At 49.7% G+C, this 12765-nt stretch overlaps 1 protein-coding gene across 9 annotated transcripts in view; it reads left to right on the forward strand.

Moving 5' to 3' along the window:
• Window positions 1-12765, forward strand: part of PTPRS (protein tyrosine phosphatase receptor type S) — a 170932-nt gene that overhangs the window by 26997 nt on the left and 131170 nt on the right. For all 9 annotated transcript variants that reach the window (XM_033136957.1, XM_033136960.1, XM_033136958.1 and 6 more), the window contains exon 4: window positions 6636-6824. In XM_033136957.1, coding sequence (XP_032992848.1) covers window positions 6636-6824 — 189 coding nt within the window. The remainder of the gene's footprint in view (window positions 1-6635; window positions 6825-12765) is intronic.

A 12765-nucleotide genomic window follows, 5' to 3' on the forward strand; every position in this document is an offset into this window, starting at 1 on the left:
GATTCTTATCTCATTATACATGACAAAGCTATCTTTAGCCATCTCATCCCTTGTGTTTTCCTGTAAGACCAATTGCAGTCGTTAACAGTCGTCAATAGGTTTTCCACACCTATCTGCCAATAACCCATTCCCATTCCCACCACCCTTCTGAGTAATACCCCTCCCCACTCTCTCACTATATATAAGGATCTGGTGACTTCTGTTTCAGTGTATCTGAAGAAGTGTGCATGCACACGAAAGCTCATACCAAGAACAAACTTAGTTGGTCTCTAAGGTGGTACTGGAAGGAATTTTTTTTTGCTTGTTTGTTTCGACTACGGCAGACCAACACGGCTACCTACCTGTAACTCTCCCTAGAGAGTTTTGCACGGTGCAGCACAATATTTGCCGCCCTAGAGTAAATCCCGATCTGAAAGAGGAAAGAACGCGTAAAACGTATTCCTTGGAGTCTGGGTGTCCATCAGCCACAGATGCTTTCGTGGAGATTTCGTGCATTGCAGGGGGTTGGACTAGATGACCCTCTGTCGTCCCCCCACCGACTCTGCAGTTCCATGAACCTATGAGCGAATCCCTTCACCACCCATTTTCCTCGTCTCAAAAGTCCTGTTTTTTCAAGGAGCGAGTCTGGGGTGCAAGAGCTCCAGGGCTTCTTTAATTGCTCGCCCCGGAGTTGCCCGGTTTGCAATCGAATCCCCTCCGAAATCAGCAAGGGTCCAGAAAGTGTCACCGGATTCTTCTGTGCAGCCACACACACACACACACACACACACCCCAATTCCTTTTCTCAGACAAAGTTATCCTTTTGACCTGTCTCTTGGCTTTCGGGCTGCAAAGATCGCCTTCTCCTTCCCCTTGCGCCAAACTCATTTGTAACTGCTGGCGAGAGTTAAAAGGACAAAGACTGAATCTATTAACCGCTGCTTTTTCACAAAGAGCGGGCGAGCACGACTCTTTGTGCCTCCACAACACCCTTCATTCTTTCCTTTCTCCCCTCTTCTCCCTGCTCCAAATTTCTGCCGTCTCTTTCCAACAGGAATACACCGGAAGCTTCCTTAAACCAGGGCCGCTTCTTATTTGTATCATTCATGCATTTATTCCCCTAAACCAAACCAAACCAAACCACCACAAACTGGCTAATAAATGTAAAAGGGAATTTACAGGGGGAACTCGAAAAATTAGAATATCGTGGAAAGGTTCGTTTCTTCCAGTAATTCAGCTTAAAAGGTGAAACTGATATGTGAGATAGACTCATGACATGCAAAGCGAGATATGTCAAGCCTTTATTTGTTATAATTGTGATGGTTATGGCGAACCCCAAATTAACAATTTCGACTTTGGGGTTTTCATCAGCTGTACGCCATAATCATCACAATTATAACAAGCAAAGGCTTGACTTATCTCGCTTTGCGTGTCATGAGTCTATCTCATATATAAAACTCCAGTAGCTAATGAAAACAATTGCATACATAAATGGACTTTTCCACGATATTCTAATTTTTCGAGTTTCACCTGTCTATAGCCACCACCGTGATGGAATAAACACAGGTGGGCAAATGAAAGAAGACCTGTCCTCCGGATTTGCAACAGGTTTCGCCACAAAGCTTCATCAGTTTGAGGCTAATCAGACAAAACAGCACAAAATAAGAAACTATTCACAGGCACAGCTGTTCAGTGCTCAGCCACTTGTTGAATGGTTCAGCTATTCAGACATTGAAACGTTCACCGTGCATATAATTCATTCCATGTTTTTGGCAAAACCAATATTGATCTGCACGTGGCATTGTAATACGTTTTTGCTTGTTTCAATGGTTATTAGCCAATCTCCATTCAGTTATCTATTCTAGTAAATAGAAAATTCCTTCCAGTAGCACCTTAGAGACCAACTGAGTTTGTTCTTGGTATGAGCTTTCGTGTGCATGCACACTTCTTCAGATACCTGTGCATGCACACGAAAGCTCATACCAAGAACAAACTCAGTTGGTCTCTAAGGTGCTACTGGAAAGAATTTTCTATTTTGTTTCGACTATGGCAGACCAACACGGCTACCCACCTGTAACTGGAACTATTCTCGTAAATTCCCTTTTACATTTATTAGCCAGTTTGTGGTGGTTTGCTTTGGTTTGGTTTAGTGCCATATTATCATCATCACCACTGTGGTACTTTGTGTAGTTTGTCTGCATTTATTTCCCCGACTGGGCCAAATGGTCAGGGGTCCCTTTACCTTTAAGTTGGAGCCCATCACTGCCTCCTGCAGGAGGGAGTTTCACAGTTCACCCCTGTGTTGTGTGAAGGAGTTCGAGGCAAAGGCTTCCCCTGCTGGAGGCTGGTTCTGGCTCTTCCACGCTGCCTGTTCGGCCACCAGCACCGCCTCTGGACTTGTCAGGAACCAAACCCACTCCATCTCTGAGGAGGCAGTAGAAGAGTTTTGGATTTGATATCCCGCTTTATCACTACCCGAAGGAGTCTCAAAGCGGCTTACATTCTCCTTTCCCTTCCTCTGTGAGGTGAGTGGGGCTGAGAGATTTCAAAAGTCTATGACTAGCTCAAGGTCACCCAGCAGCTGCATGTGGAGGAGTGGAGACACGAACCCGGTTCACCAGATTATGAGTCTACTGTTCTTAACCACTACACCACACTTAGTCTCCTCTTTTCCAGGCTAAACATACCCAGCTCCTTCAAACCTTCCTAACAAGGCTTGTTTTGATCCCCGTATGGGACAACTGCCCGTACGGACTAGATGACCCTCTGGGTCCCTTCTAATTTTATGAATGTGGAGGAGCGGAGACGCGAACCCGGTTCACCAGTGTGAGAGCCAGCATGGTGTAGTGGTTAAGAGTGGTGGACTTGTAATCTGGCGAACCGGGTTCGCATCCCTGCTCCTCCACATGCAGCTGCTGGGTGACCTTGGGCTAGTCACACTTCTTCTGAAGTCTCTCAGCCCCACTCACTCACCTCACAGAGTGTTTGTTGCAGGGGAGGAAGGGAAAGGAGAATGTGAGCCGCTTTGAGACTCCTTCGGGTAGCGATAAAGCGCGATATCAAATCCAAACTCTTCTTCTTCTTCTCCTTCACCAGATTACGAGTCCACCGCTCTTAAACACTACACCACACTGGCTATCCTCCTTCAAAGCCTTTGCTTGCGTATTTCCTGCCTGTGGGCCTTTGGCTCCTTCGCCGCCACCCCAATCTGAGCATCAAAGGTTTGGGCAGGAACCATGCCCTGAGTTTGAGTTCAGGCGCTGGGAGATTTGCCCTCAGATGCCAGTCTGCCACTGAACCCGCCGAGGGCAGCGTCGAACAGGATGCCGGGCCAGATCGCAAGGCTCGATTGACTGCTTGTTGGGAACCCCGGGCGTTTTGGGTGTTTAGATGCGCGCCGGCGTTCCCCGTTTTTGCATGCCAGCAGTGCCCTTCTCGGGTGGGTGGGGGTTCTCATCTCCCCCCCCATTCCCCCACCCCCGGTTGGTGGCATGTGCCCAGCCTCTGGGAGCCACGTCCCTCGCAGATCTCATCTCGAATCTGATCACGCCTCCAGCCGCGGTTGTTTTAATTAAACTCCGAGGAATTCTGCACAATGTGCCACAAGATTAACATTTTTGTTTAATTAGAAACACTCCGTAATAATAGTTGTCGCAAGGCACCCTCCCTTCCCCCCCCCCCCGATCTCCCCGCTCATATAATAATCCACCCACCCTCCCCTCCTGCCTGTCAAGAGGGGCTGATCTATCTCTTGGCAGATTAATTAGTTTGTGAAATTAACAAGCTTTGGGAAGGGGCGGCATCTTGAGCGGAGGAGCCGGGAGCTTCGGAGCATGATGTCACACCCAGCCAATCAGGCGCAAGACGTTTCCCCGCTCCGCATGGAATGATGCAAACAAACCGGGTGCGCTTCAGATGAATGCACAGGAAATTCCGAATGGTGTGGAGCAGGGGGAGGCAAGCTAAGGCCTGGGGGCGCCTTCTAAATCTGGCCCGTGGGCGCAGAGGCGTAGCAAGCTTAGGTGGTACCCAGTGTGTAACTGTTTGTGTCACACACACCCCAAGCCGCCAGCAAACCCCGCGATCAAGTCATGAAGCGAGGGGGTGACACTCTGGGTGCCTCTTCCCCCCCCCCCCGGCTTTGCAAACCTGCTCACCGCTCTTCCTCTCCCCCCCCCCCCACCCACGCCAAAGCCGCTGCCGGAGAGCAGCCCGGACTGCTCTTCCTCTCCGAAGCTGCCGCTTCTGTGGTGGCTTCTGTGGCGGGGGGGGGGGTGCCCAGAATGTCACCCCCTCCAAGGTGGCACTGGGGGCGGCATGCACCCATTGCCCCCACCTTGCTACACCACTGCGTGGACGATCCGGGAATCAGCGTGTTTTTACATGAGTAAAATTTTATTTTTTTTTAAATAAGAATTTATTAAATTTTCATAATAAACATACACAAAATACAAATACAAACACTACAAAACTACAAAACAAAATGCGCACAAACAAAACACTTATTTATCCATCCTTATCCTTTTTATAATTCTAAATTTGGGACTTCCTCACATCCTCTCTTCTGCGTTCATTTCTAATCTTCTTTAGTAACTTTGTAACCTTGTAAAATCTTCTTTCTTACGCCTAATCTTAGTCTTACACTTATAATCAGCATATCTTAAATCTTATTCTTATCAAACAGAACATCAAATTCCACATCTCAACTACTTACATCCTCTCTTAACTAACTTTCTGACACTGTAGCCTATATTTCTACCGATTCCAATTTCAAATATTAATAAATCACATCTTATCTAATACCTAAATATTTCTTCCAGTCTCATACACCGTTTCCCCTCTGGTTTCGGAGTTCCGTGGTCAGCCTTTAAAATATCCCCTTTAAGTATTCATCCTTTATCCCACCCCCATCCTGTCCATCACAACCCTTCCCAATACCTTCCCCATGGGGAAGGTAAAGGTAAAGGTAAAGGGACCCCTGACCATCAGGTCCAGTCCTGTCCGACTCTGGGGTTGCGGCGCTCATCTCGCTCTATAGGCCGAGGGAGCCGGCGTTTGTCCGCAGACAGCTTCCGGGTCATGTGGCCAGCATGACAAAGCCACTTCTGGCGAACCAGAGCAGCGCACAGAAACGCCGTTTACCTTCCCGCCGGAGCGGTACCTATTTATCTACTTGCACTTTGACGTGCTTTCGAACTGCTAGGTGGGCAGGAGCTGGGACCGAGCAACGGGAGCTCACCCCGTGGCAGGGATTCGAACCGCCGACCTTCTGATCAGCTAGCCCTAGACTCTGTGGTTTAACCCACAGCGCCACCTGGGTCCCATGGGGAAGGTACATGAGTAAAATTTTAAATGCCTCTCTGGGTTATTTGTGGGGCATAGGAATTCGTTCATTCCCCCCCCCCCCCCAAAAAAAAATATACTCCGGCCCCCCACGAGGTGTGAGGGACAGTGGACCGGCCCCCTGCTGAAAAAGTTTGCTGGTGCCTGTGTAGAGAGAGGCAGCCTTTCTCTCCCTGCCTCATATCATGCTAAAACCTTATCGGTCTATTCTGATCTCCAACCCCTGGCTCGGATCAAGACCTTCAGGGGCCCAAAGCGCTGGAAATATTACTGCGCCCGCCTCCATAGGCAACCAAGTACGAATCGAAACGAACCCACTGTGAAGACTACATCCGTAACAATTAATATTTATCAAATAGATTGATAGAATAGTAAAGCATAGGTTTGCTGCAACACATGGCAGGATATAACGTCCTTGAATTATTTTTGTTCGCATTCGTTGAAAGTGTCCGTCCGCTGTCCAGTTTAGGTGGGGGGGGGGAGGAGAAGAGAAAAAATGTGGGAATAGTGTGGAGTGCAAAGAAGCCTAAGTTCTGATTTTTTCTTCTATGATGGCTCCTAAGCTTTGGGTTTTTTTTCTTTAACTATCAAATGTTCAAATACCTAAAAAATATATGCTTATGTGTGTGTGCTCCCCTGCTTTGCTGGTGCCCTAAGCACATGCCCAATCTGCCTTGTGAGTCTGCCTGTTGTTGTTGTTGACGACGCTGCAAACCTGGAAGTGGCTGTTCTGGTTTGCGAACTATTTTTGGAAGCCAAACGCCCGGTGGGGATTCCGATTGGCTGCAGCGTTTCTCCCTCTCTCCTAACACAAGGACTCGTGGGCATCCGACAAAGCCGAGGAGAGGCCAGGAAAAAAAAGAAAAAAGTACTTCTTCATGACAGTGTACGGTTAAAACTGTGGAACTCCCTTCCACAGGAGGCACAACTTGGGATGCTTTAAAAGAGGATGGCTCCTAGCTACAATGCTCTGCCTCTGCTGTTGGAGGCAGTATGCTTCTGAGTACTGCAAGGGGAAGAGTTGTGGACTTCTCATTGGGGCGTCTGGTCGGCTACTGTAAGAACAGGATACTGGACTAGATAAGCCTGATCCAGCTGCTAATGTTCTTATAAGAGAGCATTTCCGACCGGGGTGCATGGGAGTCGCAAGTTCCCATGCTTCCCCGGGTCGCAATTTCCCATGCCTCCCCGGGTCACAATTTCCCATGCCTCCCCGGGTCACAATTTCCCCATGCCTCCTGGAGCCCTTCGCAGAGAACGACGCCTCCGCACGGCCTAACCCTTCTCTCTTTCCCCTGTGTCGTTTCCAACAGAGGACCAGCTGCCTTCCGGCTTCCCCATCATCGACATGGGGCCCCAGCTGAAAGTGGTGGAGCGAACGCGCACCGCCACCATGCTGTGCGCAGCCAGTGGGAACCCAGACCCAGAGATCACGTGGTTCAAAGATTTCTTGCCCGTCGACCCCAGCGCCAGCAACGGGAGGATCAAGCAGCTGAGATCAGGTGAGGTGAACCGGTCAGGTTGGTGGGGCAGGTGACACTTCGGCCAAGAACCTGCTCAGGTGTTCAAGGTGTGTTTTGTCTGCACGGTGAACCACTCTCTGTGCCAGATAGTCCTTTTTGGAACCCCAAACTCCCTCTGGCAAAGGATTGGGGGGGTCACAAGGTCTTACATATATATTTATTTATTGTGTTCATATATTCTCCAGCACCCCACTTTTCATCCAATCCCCACATCAACCCTGTGGAGTAGGTCAAGCAGAGAGGCATCGACTGGCCCCCCCCCAGGGAGCTCCATGGCCTAGTGGGGATTTGAACCCTGGTCTCCCAGGCCCGGGTCTGGCATTCTAACCACTATGCTAGCCCTGCCTCTTTCAGGAGGCTGTATGTTAAGCGCGGAAGTATCTGGGAAAAAAGTTAACCTTTACGCAGCTGGGCACACCTGCGGTTTCGCCAGAACTCGGCTGCCTTTAAATGGCCTTTGCCCAGGGTTAAGTGTTATAAACCCACTTGTGTGAATGTTTGTGGCGGTTCGGAAGCTAGGGTGAGGGCCGGCGCAATGTTTTGAGGGGTGTCGTGGGCCCAGGTCTCTGGCTTGGTGACTGGAGTAACGGAGAAGAGAAGAAGAAGAGTTTGGATTTGATATCCCGCTTTTCACTACCCAAAGGAGTCTCAAAGCGGCTCACATTCTCCTTTCCCTTCCTCTGTGAGGTGAGTGGGGCTGAGAGACTTCAGAGAAGTGTGACTAGCCCAAGGTCACCCAGCAGCTGCATGTGGAGGAGTGGGGAATCAAACCCGGTTCACCAGATTACAAGTCTACCGCTCTTAACCACTACACCACACTGGCTCTCACACGGATGTAGAAATGACCGCATGAAGTATTTCTGAGTCATTTTTTTCGTCTTCTCCATCCTCTCGTTTTTCAGGGACTGCTTTCCTCCTGTCTCTTATATCGAGGGACGGATGAATCTGTGTCGGTCTCCACTTCTTATATCTCCAACCTTAAATTCAGTTCTCCACGCTGATTTTTTTCATTCATTTATTTATCTGTCACATTGATAGATAACGCCTTCCCCCCCCCCTGCCCCCAAGAGCTCAAGGTGGTGTAAAAGGTTCTCCTCCAACCCCAGTTCATCCCCACAACAACCCTGTGGGGTAGGTTAGGCCGAGAGGTGGTGACTGGTGCAAGGTCACACACAAAGGGCTTCGTGGCGCCGAGTGAGGATTCGAACCCAGGTTCTCCTGGCTCCTGCTCCAACCCTCTAACCAACACACTAAGCGGCACGACACATTACACAACGTACAGGGCGTGCTGCCCAAACAGGTCAAAGAAGGGTAGAGTTGGAAGAGGGACCCCCAAAGGACATCTAGTTAAACCCCTCCAGGTGCAGGAATCCACCTGTCCATTTACCTGCCCTTCAGTTAATTTTGAGTTGCGGTCCTGTGTCTCGTGATGTGTTTCCTTGTTGGCTTTGCGTTCAGAGTTGTTTCCTCGGTGTTTCTTGTGTTCCCTCCCCTGGTTGTGTGTTGTGTACCTGTATTTGTGTGTGTGTTTATCTTTGGGGTGTTGACCGCTCTTAGTTCCAACACGGAGACCTCCTTGTTTCCCCCTTTGTACGGCTAAAGAAAGCCACGCTTTGCAGAGGTGGGGGTGGCCATCTCTGATTGATGCTTTCGTTGCAATGCAGGAGGTTGGACGAGATGCCGTTTGGGGGTACCTCCCAACTCTACGATTCTGTGATTCTATGGTTCTGCAGGAGCCACAGCTAAATAACCCCCTGGCAGGGGGCCCCCTGTGCCTTACGGTCCTTCAGCTTCCTACCCAGGGACTCAGGATCCCTTGCGATGCACCAAAGGCTTTGTTTGGCAGCATCATTTGCCACCTCCTGGGAAAGTGAAATTAGCTTAGGGTTGGGTCACCTCGCCCAGTGTGGGGCTCAAACCCACGACCCTGAGAGTAAGGTTTTCCTGCTCCGCTGACGACGCTGAGTTAACTCCCATCATCCCCGACTGCCAGCCGCTCTGGCTACTGGCACAGATGTTCTCTGGGGGTGTCCGATAGCATTGTGGAAGGGGGGGCAGGAAGCTCACAGCTTCCTCATCCATGATCCTCAAGCTTGGGGGCCGAATGTAGCCCTCCGAGTTTCCCCTCCTCCCTTGGAAATATCAGGCAGCGCTCTGCACTGTCCTTGAGACTTGTTGCCTGCTTAGAAAAGTTTCTCTCGAGTTCTCTTTGCTTGCCACCCTACCATGAAAAGGGAAATTTGAATCCTTCGCCCCACCGACTTTGTCCTCTGGCCCCACCCACCTCTGGCATGTGGCCCCTGGAAGGCTGGGCAGAGAGGAGTACGGCCCTCAGTCTGGAACAGCACGCACACACACACACACACACAGAGAGAGAGTTCTTTAGGATTACACTGATTAGACTATATATATATAAAATTTAATTTTAATAAGACAATACAAAAATACAAAAACAATACAACACACTACAAACAACAATAAAGAAAAACAACAACAACCCAATAAATTATCATCAATTCCCTCACATCATCTATTACATTGTTTTGGTGACTTCCTCACACCCTCTCCTTCTACGTACACTGTATCGCATCTGTAGTAATTCCCTATCCTCATATCCTAATTAAAAAAATACTACTAAACTTATTCTTATAATTCTGTATATACAATTCCAAACTGTAGCCTATTTCTTCTATCCGCTCTTTTCTTAAATCTTTATTTTTGCATATGTTCTTAAATATTCCTTAAATTTCTTCCAATCTTGCTCCACCACATCATCCCTCTGGTCTCGGATTTTCCCGGTCAGTTCTGCGAGTTCCATGTAGTCGGATCATTTTCATCTGCCGTTCTTCCACTGTCGGTATCACTTCAGTCTTCCAATTCTTTGCTAATAATATCCTAGCTGCTGCCGTGGCATACATAAAGATTAGTCTGTCTTTTACTGGGATTTCCTGGTTCACAATGCCCAGTAGAAAGGCCTCTGGTTTTTTTTAATAAATGTGTTTTTCAACACCTTCTTAAGTTCATTATAAATCAACTCCCAGAAGTCTTTTACTTTCGGGGCATGTCCACCACATGTGGAAAAAGGTACCTTCTACTTGTTTGCATTTCCAACACTTACTGCAAGAACCATGATAAATTTTAGCTAATTTAACCGGTGTTAAATACCATCTGTACATCATTTTCATCAGGTTCTCTCTCAAAGTATTAGATGCTGTAAATTTAATGCACACTGATTGGACTCTCATTTTAGAGGTACCATATTGGCCCAGATATAAGCTGCACCCGAAATATAAGCCGCACCTTTAAAATTTGACGGCTTGTGGAAGGCGGACGGGAGGGGGCAGCGGCTTATATTCAGGCCAATACGGTATATATACAGCTTTTGGTTTGCAGCAATAGTACTTTGAAGCCATACAATCAAAAAAACATATTTAAAAAGTTAAAATTGGAAATCAACTAGCCGTTGCGGAAAGATGTGTTCTCAATTCCCGCTTGCTGGCTTTCCAGTGGCAGGCAGTTCCACAAGACTGTACCGGTGGCAATAACGTTTCTTGTTGCCGCCAGAGGAGCCTCGCCAGCTGAGGGAACGTCCGGCGATCCAGCCGGGATGTAAGGCCTCAGGCGGTCCCTGAGTTACCCAGAACCCAGGTGGATTAGGGCTTCACAGAATCTTAACATTATAGATTTGTTGCAAGGGTCATCGAGTCCAGCCCTCTGCAGTGCAGGAACCACAGTTAGATCGGCACAAAGGCCTTGAACCCGGCTCTCGTCTCGCAGCGGCAACCCGGACCTGCCCTTTGTTCCGATGTCGCTGCGGGAACGTTTAGGATTGGAGGGGGGGGAACCTGCGCACCTCTCTCAAGGTGCGTTTAAAAGCTCGTTTCTGCAGGGCGGCAGGCCCCCCGTGCGGCGAGCCGAGGTTAGCAGCACCCGGCGAACAAACAGCCCTTCTGAAAAACCAGCCTGCCAGGCGGCACGCCAACCCCTCCCCTCGGAAAGGCTGGCTGCGTTGGAATTTCTGGAGGCCTGACAAACGCCTAATTTGTCCTCTCCCTTTTCTCTTTCCTTTCTGGCATGAGTTAGCCGTCTTTGCTTAATGGGTGGCCGGAGTTGATTCATTCCTTCGTTGCCTCCCACTCTGCTGCTCCCCCCCCCCTCGCTCTCTCCTGGCCCCCCCCCATTCCCCGGCACTACATTTTGCATTCTGGCAGGTCCAAGATTTCATTAAAACGAGTGCTTTGTGCAGAAAGTGCTTTGAAACGCTGCCAGTCCGTTTTGAGGAATGCTGTTTTAATAAAGAACGTCAGGAGAAACCTGAATCAGGATCAGACCAAAGCAGGGTGTGTGTGTGTGTGTGTGTGTGTGTGTGTGTGTGTGTGCGTGCCCAGCATCCTGTTCTCACAGAGGCCAAACAGATTCCCCAAACGAGAAAACTCCTAAGCAGGACACTCCATTTCTGAGTCCCAGAAACTGATTCGCAGAAGCACTTACTGTCCATAATTACTGGTGGCCATGGATACTTTTACCCCCCCCCCCATGAATTTGTTCGATCCTCATATGAATTGGTACCCATCGTAGAGTTGTAGAGGCGCTGTGGGTTAAACCGCAGAGCCTAAGGCTTGCCGATCGGAAGGTCGGCGGTTCGAATCCCCGCAGTGACGGGGTGAGCTCCCGTTGCTCGGTCCCTGCTCCTGCCCACCTAGCAGTTCGAAAGCACGTCAAAAGTGCAAGTAGATAAATAGGTACCACTCCGGCGGGAAGGTAAATGGCGTTTCCGTGCGCTGCTCTGGTTCACCAGAAGCGGCTTAGTCATGCTGGCCACGTGACCCGGAAGCTGTACGCCGGCTCCCTCGGCCATGAAAGTGAGATGAGCGCCGCAACCCCAGAGCCATCCGCGACTGGACCTAACGGTCAGGGGTCCCTTTACCTTTAAGTTGACGGCTGGCCATCGCTGCCTCCTGGAGGAATGAGTTCTGCAATTTAACTATGTGCTGCGAGAAGAAGTGATTTTCCTTCTCCTAGATGGGCTCCCTTCCCAGGTGGGCATGACCCACCTGCCTCTTACTTCCCTACAGGGAAGTGCACAAATTCAAGAAATACACAGAACAAAATAATGTTTATTGTAAGCCCAAGCATGGGGAGAGTTAGATGTTCAAATACATGACCCGGAAGCTGTACGCCGGCTCCCTCGGCCAGTAAAGCGAAATGAGCGCCGCAACCCCAGAGCCGTCCGCCACTGGACCTAATGGTCATGGGTCCCTTTACCTTATAGAGTTGTAGAGATGGAAGGGCCCCCCAGAGTCATCTAGTCCAACCCCCTGCTGTGCAGGAATCTCTCCTCCCCTCCCAACATGGGGCTCGAAACCCAAAACCCTGAGATTGAGAGTTTTCACTCGGTCCACCCCACCCCAATATTTCTGGTGGCGTCAGTGCAAGTAAACTCTGCCATTTTAAAAAAAACAACAACAGGGAGGGTCATAGCTCGGGGGTGAACCCGCAAACAGGATCTTTGCACAACAGCTCTTCTTCTCCCTTCCAGCGGTTGGCATCCAGGTGTATCGACTGCGGAGGCAAGAGCGTAGCCATTGTGGCTACGACACCCCCTGAGCCAGAATGATACCTTCCCCTCTGCCCTCTTGCTTGCCTGGAGGCAGAACAGAGATGGGAGGCTGCAGGTGGAAAGGAAGGGTACCCTACAGGTGCCAGTCACCGCTATAACTCCGCCCACTTTTCTCTCTGGCCCCGCCCACCCACACCATGTTGGGGGGGGGCCTCCCATTGAATGTGGCCCCTGGGATAAAAAACTCCCCCCCCCCCAAGCTCTGTGCCTGGTTTTCATCCTTTGGGCACAGAAACGCCCCGCCGAGCTCAGGCGCCGACGCGAGTTTTGATTCACAGAGGTTAAATAAATGGAAAGGAG

The sequence above is a fragment of the Lacerta agilis genome, chromosome 18 (genome assembly GCF_009819535.1).
Source record: "Lacerta agilis isolate rLacAgi1 chromosome 18, rLacAgi1.pri, whole genome shotgun sequence".
Lineage (NCBI taxonomy): Eukaryota > Metazoa > Chordata > Lepidosauria > Squamata > Lacertidae > Lacerta > Lacerta agilis.